At 37.5% G+C, this 13,543-nt stretch overlaps 1 protein-coding gene across 1 annotated transcript; it reads right to left on the bottom strand.

The window, feature by feature from the left end:
- Positions 1-2,234: 2,234 nt before the first annotated feature.
- On the bottom strand, positions 2,235-2,591 carry LOC147475296 (uncharacterized). Its single transcript, XM_086585366.1, has one exon. The coding sequence runs from the start codon at positions 2,589-2,591 to the stop codon at positions 2,235-2,237; it is 357 nt and encodes a 118-aa protein (XP_086441492.1).
- Positions 2,592-13,543: the final 10,952 nt, after the last annotated feature.

The following is a 13,543-nucleotide window of genomic DNA, read 5'->3' as shown; positions in this document are numbered from 1 at the left end:
TTATGTATATTACAGTCTTATAAATGAAGCGTTCGACTTCACCCCTAACTGTGAGCATTCTAGGTAAATAGATACAATCAAATCTCCCGCACATGACTCTTTATATGCTTGATTGTTCTAATTCTATTACCTATGGAACTTATGGTTTCATCATATGATATTAGTTCACCCATATGCATAATAATAAGATTCGTGTATTTAATTAAACATCATCATGTATAAACAATAAATGTTCATTGGCTTTGTAAAGGCCAAATATCCCAACAATCTCCCACTGGCCTTCAAAGCCATATAGCAACCATTCTAAAACCCATAATATTAATATAAGGGTCTGCACATACATATATACCAATATATAGTATTTGGTCCTCATAGACTATATCATTTATAATGACTAGTGTATCATATACATATGAGACCATTAACATAGCCATTGTACCTTCAACCTTCTTGTAAAACACAAGGTCCTTCCTTACATTGATCAAAACCAAACGATTTGATTGTTTGATCAAAGCTTACATTCCAACTCCTTAAAGCTTGTAGGAACTGTAAAGCCTCTAGGTTTTAAAACGCGGTCTTTACATCCATTTGCCAAATCATATAGTCATAATGAGTAGCAATCACTAGAAGGGTTCTAATGGACTTTTCATGGCTACTAGCGAAAAAGTTTTCTTATATTTGATAACCTCTTTTTAAGTAAACATTTTCTCCACCAGTCTCGCTTTAAAAGTCTCTACCTTTCTATTAGCTCCCCTTTAACTTTTGAATAACTACTTATTCTTAATAGGCTTAATATTTGGCAATGGATCAACAAGTTCCCAGACTTTGTTGGAATACATGGACTCCATTTCCGATCTCATTGCTTCAAGCCATTTTCTCGAATCAATATCAAAAATTGCTTCTTCGTAGTGTATAAGATCTTTATCCTTGTCATATGATATAACATATAAAGTGTCCCTTAATAATAGGGTTAACTTTTCTGGAGGTCTAATTGCCCTCCCACTACGACGAAGTACTGGAGTAAGTTTAGATAAACTCTGAACTTTACATGGAAGTTTTATCTAAATTATAAATTAATCTAGATTGAACATAAATAGGAATATCTATTGACATTTCTAAGGCTTATCTCAAAAAAGATATAGAGAGAGTTTGAATAACTCACCATAGTCCAAACCATACCCCATAAGGTTATGTTCCTTCTTTCTGCAATCTCTTTTTGTTGTGGAGTTCTTGGTGCACTTAATTGAAACAAAATCATATTTTGCATTAAGTTACCTTTTGTTTTCACATTTATAGGCCCATGTACTAACTCCATTAACTATGTGGCTCTTGACCCTTTACTTTAAAAGATCTTTTAGTCATCTCTCCTTCTAAGTAAGATTACAAGTTGAGGAAGATTATAAAGGGAGTAAACTTAAAATCCCATCTTTCACCCAATCTATCAATCCTATTCAGATTGATATGACCAAGTTTAAGTGCCACAAGTTTGTTAGATTAACTGAAGAAAATACCCTCTTTTGAGGTAATAACATATGATGAATTACTAATATCAAAATCATTTATTTCTAGCATAGAAGAAAGTAAATAGAGACCATTTTCCAAAAAACCAGAGGCAATAATCTTTTTATTTAATCTGATTACAACTTTTGAATCAAATGAAATAGAATATTATATTCTGACTTATAATAAAGTGCAGAAACAGAAACCAAATTTCTCCTTATCCCTGGAACATAAAAATAGTCTTCTAAAACAAACATTTTCTTTTCTAATGCTAAACAATAAACTCCTATTGATACTGTAGCAACATTTGCCTCTGTCGTCCCTAGTGCTTGGTACACCTTTTCTTCATTCATTCTTCTTTTCCTCTGAAACTCCTGTAACATTTTACAAAAGTAGTTAGTGGCCTCTTATTCCACATAACAGGTGTTAGAAGGAAATACCAACTCTTTGGTTTCAAGAATAAAGGATTGCATACCTTCTTTTTGTTTTGTTTCATAGCGGATACTCTCTACGGTTGCTTTCCAATGACCGGGCTTTTCACAATGATAACAATTACCTTTTGCTTTAGCCCCTGAATTCTTCTCCACTCCCCTTTTGCCCCAAGGGCAACTTTTTACCCTTTTTCCACTTGCCTTTTTGCCTTTCGGCTTAGGCTTGGAAACACCAACATTTTCTCGAGACCAAGATACTTGGCTTAACCTTAACTAAGTCTTTAGCTTTCTGCAAAGAGTTCATTAACTCTGGCGATTGTCGGATCCATATTGTTCATGTTGTAGTTCAACTTGGAACCGATTAAATGAAACTGGCAAAGGCTGAAGAATAGCATCAACCTGAGAATTGGCGTCTATTTCAGCGCCTAGGATCTCCAACTCGTTGACATAGCCAATCATCTTAAGGATATGCTCCCTAACTTGAGTCCCATCATCCATTTTTGTATTCATCAGGTTTGCCATTGCAATCTGACGTTTAGTGCGATTTTGTTCGCCAAACATCTCTTGCAAATTGGTCATGATCTCAGTAGCTGTACCAAAATTTTGGTGTTGGTGCTGGAGTACGTTTGACATGGATGCCATGAGATAACACTTGGACATCTCATTGGCCTTTTGCCATTTTTTGTACTCATCTTTCAGCCTTGTGATATTAGCTTTTTACGACCACTTAGAGTTTAGAACTCTCTAAATTGAAGCAAAAGAAATCAAGGTTCCTTACTCACGATCTTCGTTGAGTAGAGTTAGAATAAGGATTCGAACTACCTAAAGTATAGAACAACTACAAATTGGATGTTACAATAAGGGAACTAAGGAGTAAGGTTATAATACTAGGTTTCTTCCTAACAAACATTAAAGCAAAACATTTAAGTTTGAAATCATGCACTTAAACAAAATACAAATTACTAAAAAGAAAGGTGGAGAGTTAATCCTCCTCATGTGAAACTATCATTAGTTGTTTATTTGAAAAAAGGTTTTGATTCTTCCTAGACTCATAGACAAGTCCCTAATGGAAAAATAGAATTGATCCCTAGCATGCATGGCTCACTTAAGAGCTCATACATGCTAGCAAGTGAAACCAAACAATGACTTATCTCTAAGCTCATTGTTTGATTTCTAACTAGACACTACACCAACTATCATTTTGGGATAGGATGTAGTGTTAGTTGTTCATCCTAAAAACCTACCAAACTCACAACCAATGTTTTTTCCCTCACATGAGTTGGATTAACTCCCCAAAAGGGAAGTTAGCTCATGATCCTTGGGACAAGGACTTATGAACTAATAAAAACTCCAAAGAGAAAGAGAGAGAGAGAGAGAAGAATTAACAACAACCAAACTCACTTCTATTATATCTCTAGAAGAACAAGTGTTCCTCCATTAAAACTATTACAAGCTTTTTGCCAAATAAAAACTAAAAACTAACTTCTCATTTTCCCTAAGGAACTAAAATAATGCCATGTGAGGAAAATAAGTCAAGGGAGTAAATGGAGTATCCCCCACCTTTGTCTAATTTCTTCTCCATTTGAGAGAAATCTCATTTCCTCCCACGTGAATTAACAAACCACATTGATTCATTTTTATCTACCACATTAAAACAAAGTGACACCTTGCCTTTTTCTCACTATTAACACCTAATCTAATTTATTACATGCAAGGTGTCAACTTTGCACCAATAATTTGTTATCTTTGTCTTGACATGCTCCATGATTGATTACTCATCCAATCTTGTGGCCCCAAGATAGTGGGTCCATAATGCGATCCGATGGCGATCCGGTATTTTGGGCGTTTTACAACTTCCCCTTTATCGCGTAGAGTTCATCGCCCTGATTGTCTGAGCAGCTCTCTTGTCGCATTCGGAGTCCTGGTTCGAGCGGTAGGAGCTTTAGAAGTTTGATGCTTCAACGTGGATTTAGAAGAATTCATATATACGCCGTTCCTCGTGCTTTATTGCAGGTTTAACCAATATTTCCATGTTTACTGCAAATACCTGCAAAAGTATGAAAACATATTTATTTCATGATTATTAAACACATAATGAACCAAATTTATATGTCTCAATGGGGTTTCATAATACACTTTTGGGTACTTATCACACTACCCCCAAACAGCACTTTGCTTGTCCTCAAGCAAAGAAGAGACACTAAAATAGATAAGTGGCCAAAAATGTGTAGTCCTAAACTAATTCTCGTTTCGCAGAGTGCGATTGCATTGACCATATGCAACAAGGCCTTAAACCACTAGGAATTCCCTAGTGGACGAGTTATAGCCTCGTGAGAGTTTTCGAAGAAAAGATACTCACAAACTTTATTTATACTACAACGACTTCGATGTGAAACTTGTTTCCTAAATTAATCTCGGATATCCATACATCTCCTTAGCGAGGGAAGCGAGGATTTATTTCTTTGAAACTCAAGTTAATATGTATTCAATAATTAAAACATCTACATATGATTATTCATGCGATGAACTTTTCATTGAAATATACTAGCGGGGTTGTTTTCGGATCTTTGGAGAGCATACCTAAATGGGTTCTCCGCGGTATGTGTTGAAACACATATTCACTCAAAATTTTCCCACTCGGGTTTTGTTAACTCCGGTTAATGCGGTGGGCACACGTTTCCTTACATCTCAATGACGGTCGAGGAGGAGCCGATGTCGATCAATCACATCTACTACTTATTATCACACCACCCTACTCCTAATTGGAGCTAGAAGTCTTTATTAGGTATTGTGGGGCTTAGGTGATAGTGTACAAGAAAATGGAAATGGATAATCAAAATTTACGAGTATGAGAGAATAGGGTCTTCATATATTTACACTAGAGAAATCTTTGTTTCCTTTCCTTCTTCTAACCGAGTTTTTCCAACCTTGTTCTTAAGCCTCCGGATACTAAGATTTTTTTTTTTTTTTTTTTTTTTTTTTTTTTTTTTTTTTTTTAAGAACATGATTCTATTTTCCTTTTCTGAAGCAAGTAACCCGACTTATATTTGGGACAAGTCTTTCTCTTTATTCTTTCCACATTTCATCCTATTTCTCATACTCATCACTTAGGTAGGTTCTTTTATTTGGTTTAATAAATGGGTAAGGAATTTTTTTGGTGAAAGTGAAAGGTTTGATGAAGCGGTTCGATGGGAGTGACTAGCGGTAAAATTTTTGTAACAGGTAAGAATTTTTAGCTATGTCGATCCAAAGAAGGCCTAAATTCTCGCCTAGGGTTGGTGGTGATCAAGTAAGTAGATCGTAATTTCCTCTAATCGGAAAAACTACTCCCCGCGGTCATCACACACAAATCACTCATATCAAGGCTTTTGGTTAGATTCTCCACGGGGTTTATAGTTTAAGTAACTAACCGTTGTTTTCGAAACTTATTGCTATGTACAATCAATGATACTCGTACATGAATATTAATGAAAAGATGTATAAACTATTGCGTGCGTATTATCTAAAGTTTCTAAAAACAAATCCTAATTAGGATACTAATGTGAGATTTCTAGACAATTTTCATCATTGAAAAGGAAACAAGACTTTGTCACTAAGTACAATTATTAATATGAAAATAAAAACTATATATAGGCTACAAGATGCCTAATTTTTTGCTCTGAGGTTTAAAGCACCCCCAAACAAAATGATGTTTAGTCCTCGAAGGATCAATAATTAAAAGAGAAAGTACACGAGAACCGTGAGCAAAATTAGGGCTAGATTCTTTGGAAGAGAGGTTGGAGATCATAATATATTATTCAGAAAGAACAAGAAAATGTTCAATAGCACACTAAACATAGCACACGATATAATAAACCACAGCATACCGAAACATGAAAAACAATAGCACACCAAATAAAAGGTTTAGCTAGATATATGTACAATGGCAAACTCAAGTTTACCATCCAATAGGGGCGTGAAGGTCCGGCGTCCTCTTTAAGGAAATGCATTTCCTTAGCATCTACCAATAGATAATAGTCCGCCAAATTTCTGCCCATTCTTTGTCTCGGATTCTCTCAAATTGGTCTTCATCTTTTTCGTCCTTTGGGTAACATCGAACATGCCTCGGTATCGGCGGGACGCTTCCATTAATGAAACCTCAATGAGCCGAATGATTACGTTTCTTCGGGCACATGGAATCCACCTTGACCCGATCATGAAAAGTAGCTGCAAACTGTGGGAAATGTGTCTTCATGATTCGGCAAGCGGTGACTGGTAAAAGTATATACTTATCCTGAAAAGTTCGAGCTCGTTTTGGTGGAGATAACACAACCCATAATGTTAAATAATGCATGACCACGAGCTAGTAATGAATACAACGCATAGCGACCTCATTGGCAGTAGAAAAATGCCAATCTCCCATAATGTTTAGGAGTACAAATAACATGGCAGTCCCCATGTTCATGGTCATGCTTGCTAATGGAATGGTGATGTTTCGCCATGGCACATGGCCATCTCCTTCCCGTTTGATCACAAGACCATCACCATAAGAGTCGAAAACGCTTTCCACTAAAAAGGAGCGGTAAGAATTATGAAAGATGTCTTGCCAAGATGCACGGTGGTTCGTGATATGGGAGGTCCAAAGATAGAGCAAGTTGTTGTTCGAGAAAAAGATATGAGGGTGTGTCATCAACTTCGGATTGTGAACCCGTCTAAAGTAGAAACCATGCGCATGGTTGAATGCTGGTGTGTCATCCATATTAGCATAAAAGTATGCAGCCAAACTAGGAGAATAAGTTTGGTCAGGTTGAAGAATTAGGGAAGACCACCCAATGTTTGTGATGTAATCATGGAAAAGATGGCCATAGGCATTGGAATCCATCATAGACTGAAAGGATTGCTCAGGAATGAGTTTGGGAGGGACCATGGATGATGAAGATGCTGTGTTTGATGAAGATGCCATGGTGGATGAAGTAATAAACTAGGTACGGCAACTGGATGGAAAAATGAGTATGTAAGAAAATAGACCCTCCTGTAGCACATGTTACAATTATATTAGTCACAATGGAAATGATGACAATCCTATTAAGCATTTCATACAAAATAAAACAAAAAGATAAGATAAAATGCATAGTACAACGGAAAAAACGTAATAACATATATGATTATATACTTATTGACTTAGTAATATCATGGATTCTGATATTGATCTAGGAGATGCATATTTTGCACCAGATTGTTTAGGTCTTCTATTTGTTGGCCGGTGCATCTGAATGTCCCTGGTTTGGGCAGAGAGTCAGTTTGATTTTCCATTAGGAGCGTGATTTTGCAAGGATTGAGAATGAGTTTCCAAGATCTCTTCTGTCAACATCATGAGTTGCTTGGCGATCTTGGAAATCACGAAGAGTTGTGATGATGATATTTCGACGGCGTGTAGTTCCCTCAAACCCCGATGAAGGAGTTTAATGCGATCCATAGGATTAATAATATTCAAAGATGGCATTTTCATCAAATAAATGGTCGAATTTGAGCTTGGGGTGTTACGCTCATCTATCGAGTATTAGGGGTCCAAAACCAACAGAGTAGTCTGTTTGAAAGACCTTTATATATGCTCTTTGAAGGGGTGTCTCGGAGAAATTCTTGGATAACCCTAACGCATCATAATCTAGCGTAACCAAAGTGGGTAGAGCTGCGACCTTCTTGTTTTCTTGGTGATTACGTTCGGAGGTGTTGGATCATACAAAAGTCATCTCCGAGTTTGCAAAATCCAAAGTAGGTGAAGTCGAGGCTTTGTGACTTCAGATTGGTGTGATGTACCTAACACATTATGTCCCAACCCGATTGGAGCACAACACGTTGATTCTGTTTCAAAAGCGTTGAAGAACAATGTGATGTGTATTTTTGACGTCGCCATGAGATCTGGTAGCTCATGGTAAAAGTTTTTGCGGAATCAAATGATGACTCTTGAAAAAGGGACTCCTGGTTATTTATTGGGATTTGAAGTATGTCGGAGATCATGTCCTTATTCAATTCCAAACGTTGTCCATAGGCATTGAAGTAGAATCTTCCATCTTCATAACCGCTAAATTGGTAGAACATCAAAACCAATTCTCGGGAATAACTAGCTGATGAATGATATAGAAGAGGTGTCCAGCCGCGACGACTGATTTTAGTGTCACAATAAGGAGAAAACCGGCCCTCTTCGAAAGATTTCAGGTAGTCTTTCTCTGCCGTTATTTTTCTTGGTTGAGCCATTAGTGAGGGAAGGATAGTGAAAATTGTATGAATAAGAATGGCTTAAAAAAAAGAGATTTATAGCCAATCTGGAGTCCAAGTGTAGTTAATGACCCATGTGATTATGAACAACATCATAGGGGATCCACAGTAAGTCTTTGTCATGTCAGATATCCAAATATAATTAATGAGATTGTTGAATGTTTAGAAAATACGGAGGAAAGTTTCACAGGGTAGTTAAACTTACACGTAATTTCAGAATTGATGATCATAACTCAGTAATAGAATATGGATAGAATAATCGAGCTGCATCTGTGACAAGTGTTATGTGTACCTTGTAGCGTGCGTGATTTTCTCTGAACACCATGTGTATCCATTAATGATTTTGGTGAATTTTTGGATGGCCTTTCTTTGTTATGGTTTGCTTATTTATTTACTTATTATTATTATATTATTATTATTATTTTTTTTTATTTTTTTTATTATTTTTATTTTTTTATTTTTTTATTATATTATTTATATATATATATATATATTTATTAGAGACGAAAAGACAACTAATAGACACAACTAATTAATCGGAACTTCTCCATTTAATAATTAACCCTAGTTATTACAAATGTGTGAGAATTATTTAACACACCATACTAATATACAAAATGAAAATATATATAAAAAAAAAAAAAAAAAAAGCGGTTACATAGATCTAGTTATCTTTGCATCGTGAATTATTTATGTATGCATGAAAGTGACAAGAGAATGATGATAAACACAAGAGAATGATCATCACAATTAATGTGATAGCCCATTAGCGCGTTGCTCCTTTTCCCATCGCTCTAGTTTATTCATTATTGTCAAGAAATTGAAAATTTGTGAAGAAGAAGTTGTGAAGATTGAGAGAAGGGAATGAGTGAAAGAGGAAAGGAGAGTTGTATTTATAACTTGATTTCTGACCGTTGGGCATCTGACCGTTTGGATCAGTCCGTTGGGTTCTGACCGTTGGGCTTTGAGAGTAGGCCCAATGAATCAAGGAGCAATCTCATATTTTTGAAAGTACTATATTCACATAACATAAATAATTTCTCATTTAAACCGTCTGGAGATACAAAATTATGAGAAGTCAACCGATATATAATAATTTAGCACTAAAAAATAAAAATGCAATGCATTAGGGAAATAAATGACATAGTCATTTTTAAACCAAAAAAAATAAGCGACTCTTTGGGAATCCTCGGGTTAGCGAGAAGATGAACCCGGTTTTACGTCTTCGCCACGACGAACAAATGAGTTATTTGGGGCAGGAATGTGGCCTATATCTTTGTAGCAACCGATCTTGGAATTCTTTGCTGATTAGCCATCATCATTCTCTGGAATTGGCCTTGGCGATTTCTCATTTCTTCTTTGGAATTCATGCAGGAAGTAATCGTCTCTTCTGGCGAAGAAACATCCTGCGCGATACTAGAATTCATGTTCCTCAAGGCATCCATAGGAGTATTTATTTACGCGATGGTATCTTCGTTAAAACGATCGGTGGTGAAAGAGGAGGAGGAGGTATGCGTTATCATGCTCAATGTCATCTCTAGCTACTTGGGTCCCAATGGTCCAAAACACAAGTCTCAAAAATTCCAAAATTCTCGAAAGCCCTTGTTTCAATGAAAGGCGAATTTGGAACCCTAAATTAAGCATAAAATTTGAGTAACAAGTCTGACAAGAGGAGCTGACTGTTTGACGATGGTCGTAAGAATATGGCCCAGGAAATGGACCATACAGAAAGTGTGCTTCCTCTCCTGTAGGATCCACAGCAGGTGCAAGAAAGTCTTGTTCACGTCAGAGGTCTTTGAAGTTCCAATGACATTGTGCGCCAACCATTGAGTGACGGCTAATTGGTTACGTCGGCGAATCTTTGGTACATGATTCGAGCGGTGTTGTACTCTCCCTCGAGAAGCGTGTCAAACATCAAATCCCTCGTGGTCGGATACTCTGACAATAACAGGGTCGGGCTATCCGAGTTAATCGGAATCTGCGCGGTATTCGAAATCAACTCCAGCGTGAGTTCACGTTCCATCCCATCCGCCGTAATCCAAAATTCGTCACTCCGGAAACCTCCATTGTTATAAAATTTCAACACCAAATCTTCGGAATATTGAGCTGGGATTCGATGCAAAAGATATTCCCACTCTCTACTTTCAATTTCCTCATCAAAAAATGGGTGAAACATCCCGGAATTATATAGATTTGCGAAATTTCTCTCGACTGTAATTCGTCTTCGTGCTGCCATAGCGCGGTTTAAATTGAATTTTGATAGTGCAAATAGTAAGAGGAGGTGGAGGAGGTGCTGCTGGAGGAAGGGGGTTGAGGTTGGTGGAGTTTGGCCCGCGTGCGCGGGTCGAATTCTCTGCTGGTATGCCGCGCGCGCGAGTGGATAGTGAGGGGACCAAGATCCGTTTTTTGTGGAAGAAGAAGTGAGGGGGGTGGACGCGTGGGTGCCCCGCGCGTGGGCTTTGTACCCGGATCTTGGGTTTTTGGGTCGGGTCAAAATTTTGGCCCAAGTACAAATGAATTACAGAAATTCCTCTTATGTCGAAAAGTTCGAAATTTCAAAGCGTGGAAATTTGATTCGTTTCAACTCCGAATTTAACGGATGAGATATCAAAACGATCAGTATTAAAAATGCCATCCACTAGAATATGAAAAATCACATTCAAACATCAATTTTTTATTTTTTTATTTATTTATTTTTTTTTAACAATCTTTGGTTTTTATTTATTTATCCTTTATATACAAATGTACAAGTCGAGAAGAACGTGTCAACAACACCGGAAATCCAAATAAAACAACACATCACAAACAGCTTAACTCAGGCAACTTTCATGTCGGCTCTGGGTGAACCCAATCCAGCCAGACTGTGGCTTATCCTTTATGTTTTGGGGGCCTAGGGTTTAGGACGGTACCATCCTTGACCAATGTGCAATGGTCTAATAATAATATTACCCTTAGTACATATGGTATAGCCTCAAACCGCCCCGAAACAGTCACATAGAAAACTGAATGGGGTTGGCCTAGGGGAATCCATTGCCCGTACGAACTATGAAATATCCGATGGTGCATATCACGACTCTCTTTGGGCACCATGCTGGGTGCTAATAAAACAAAACGTGTATATACATGTTGAGTGTTTTAACGTCAGATCCTCAAGACGAATGTGAGTCTTTTAACGTCAGATCCTCAAGACGAATCCCAACCTGTGGGAGCAACGAGGCGGACGAAGTTTATCCCTGTTGGTGGTGTCGGACAATAATATACCTTATACCGGCTCATCTCGGATAAAAGATCAAGACACGGACGAGAAAGGAGTTTGACGGTTCATACACCACCCCATCTTTTTTAAACTCGCCGCTTTTCGAGCAAAAAACTACGACCATTACCAATTCGAGATGGGTGAGATTTGGACCAAATGATGAGTTGGAGTTCGCGAGGAAGAGAATAGAAAAAGGAAAGAAAGAAGGAGTTGAAATTTTTGGTACCCATTGTTTTCCTGGAGGCACCGTTTGCTCGATTATCAGAAGACATTTATACTCAGTTCTGAATTAGAGTTTTTGTGGACTAAGGTTCGGCGCTTGCAACCACACACTCTAGGGAATTTTAGAAAAGAAAATAGAAGAGGGCCCGGCTACCCTAATGGCATACTTTTCCGTGTTTAAATACATGGAAAGAAGTACACCAGCGAATCTATTAGTCTGTGTAGACTGGATCATTGAGAAGAGTCTCTTCGACATCTGGAGAGCGCAACTCATGATAATGTTTAAGGCGCTGGCCATTTACTTGGAATTCGCTACCATCATTTACGTTTTTCACAGAGATAGCCCCATAAGGGGTGACAGCAGAGACAGTGAAAGGACCAGACCATCGAGTTTTTAATTTTCCTGGAAAAATGTGTAATCTTGAGTTGTACATCAAAACTTTTTGACCGATTTTGAACTCTTTTCGCAATATGTGCTTGTCATGCACTCTTTTCATGTTGGCTTTATAGGATTTCGAGAGATCATAGGCATCACTCCGAATTTCCTCAAGCTCATTTAACTGCAATTTTCTCTTTTCGCCCGCCACGTTAGTGTTATAATTGAGGCTTTTGATGGCCCATAGGGCACGGTGCTCAAGTTCAACGGCAGATGACAAGGTTTTCCAAAAGCGAGGCGATACGGAGACATCCCTATAGGTGTCTTAAAAGTCATTACGTATGCCCACAAGGCATCAGATAATCGTAGAGACCAGTCTTTCCTAGATGGATTGACAGTTTTTTCCAAAATGGATTTTATTTCTCGATTAGAGACTTCTACTTGACCACTGGTTTGAGGATGATACGGAGTTGCCACTTTGTGCGTGACTCCATATTTCTTTACTAATGATTCAAAAATTTTATTGCAGAAATGTTTTCCCCCATCACTAATTATAGCTTTTGGAACACCAAATCGAGAGAAAATATTTCCTTTTACAAACAAAACTACCGTTTTATGATCGTTAGTGTTTCGACCAAATATGATCAAAACACCAAGTGTTGATGAAAAAGACGAAGAACGTAGAAAAGTAATTAGAAAAATGATGGTGATTGGGGGAATGATGAGATCAGACCTTGCGGTTGCCTCATTACCCAAATTATCGGTGGGATCAAGTCTCAAGAACGTAGTTCAGATGAAAAATAGTTTTGTATTTATATAGGTAGAGTAGAGAGTCCTTGCAGCTCAAGTAATCTTGTAGCTTGAGCAATTGTGATAGACTATAACTTTCAACTGATAATTATCTCTTTGATAAGAAATGAATCTGGACATAAATCAATGTACATTAGTGGCAAGCCATGTGGCTAAGGTTCAGCCTTAGCCACATGAGTTAATGGGCCTGTACATTGATCCATGATATTGCGAATTGGGCTTTAGCCCTGTCGATTAAACGAATAAAGTGGAGACTCCTACCAATGGACGTTTGCCACGTAGGTGGGGGTCGAAACACCGCCCCCTCTTTGGCATGCGAACAAAGTTCATATGGCAAAGAAGAAAGAAAAATGAACGGAATTATAACGAAGTGTCGTGCGAAAGGAAATGATAGGAAAATTGACTATCGAAAAAAAAAAAATCGTGAATTATCGGGAACGAAAAAATGTCAAACTAACGGATACGAAACGCAATGTAATTAAATAAAAGATGGCCGAAAATGCATAAAAAAAAAATAAAAATAAAAAATAAAATATGCACAGACATAATTTCAAAAGAAATTGATTGCCGAAAAATCAGATTTAACGCGATTACGTAAAAATACGAAATTTGAATCTGACGATGCGTGCGGCCGAATATCGATACTTGGATTATACGTTAAAAATTAAGCGTAGGGGCAGTTTAGTAATAATA

This window comes from Coptis chinensis, chromosome 9, assembly GCF_015680905.1.
Source record: "Coptis chinensis isolate HL-2020 chromosome 9, ASM1568090v1, whole genome shotgun sequence".
Classification (NCBI taxonomy): Eukaryota; Viridiplantae; Streptophyta; class Magnoliopsida; order Ranunculales; family Ranunculaceae; genus Coptis; species Coptis chinensis.
This window is presented reverse-complemented; position numbering and strand designations above follow the sequence as displayed.

What these genes read in the sequence shown, in the direction of transcription:
- LOC147475296 (XM_086585366.1), bottom strand. Translation starts at nt 2,591, where the DNA reads ATGTCCAAGTGTTATCTCATGGCATCCATGTCAAACGTACTCCAGCAC.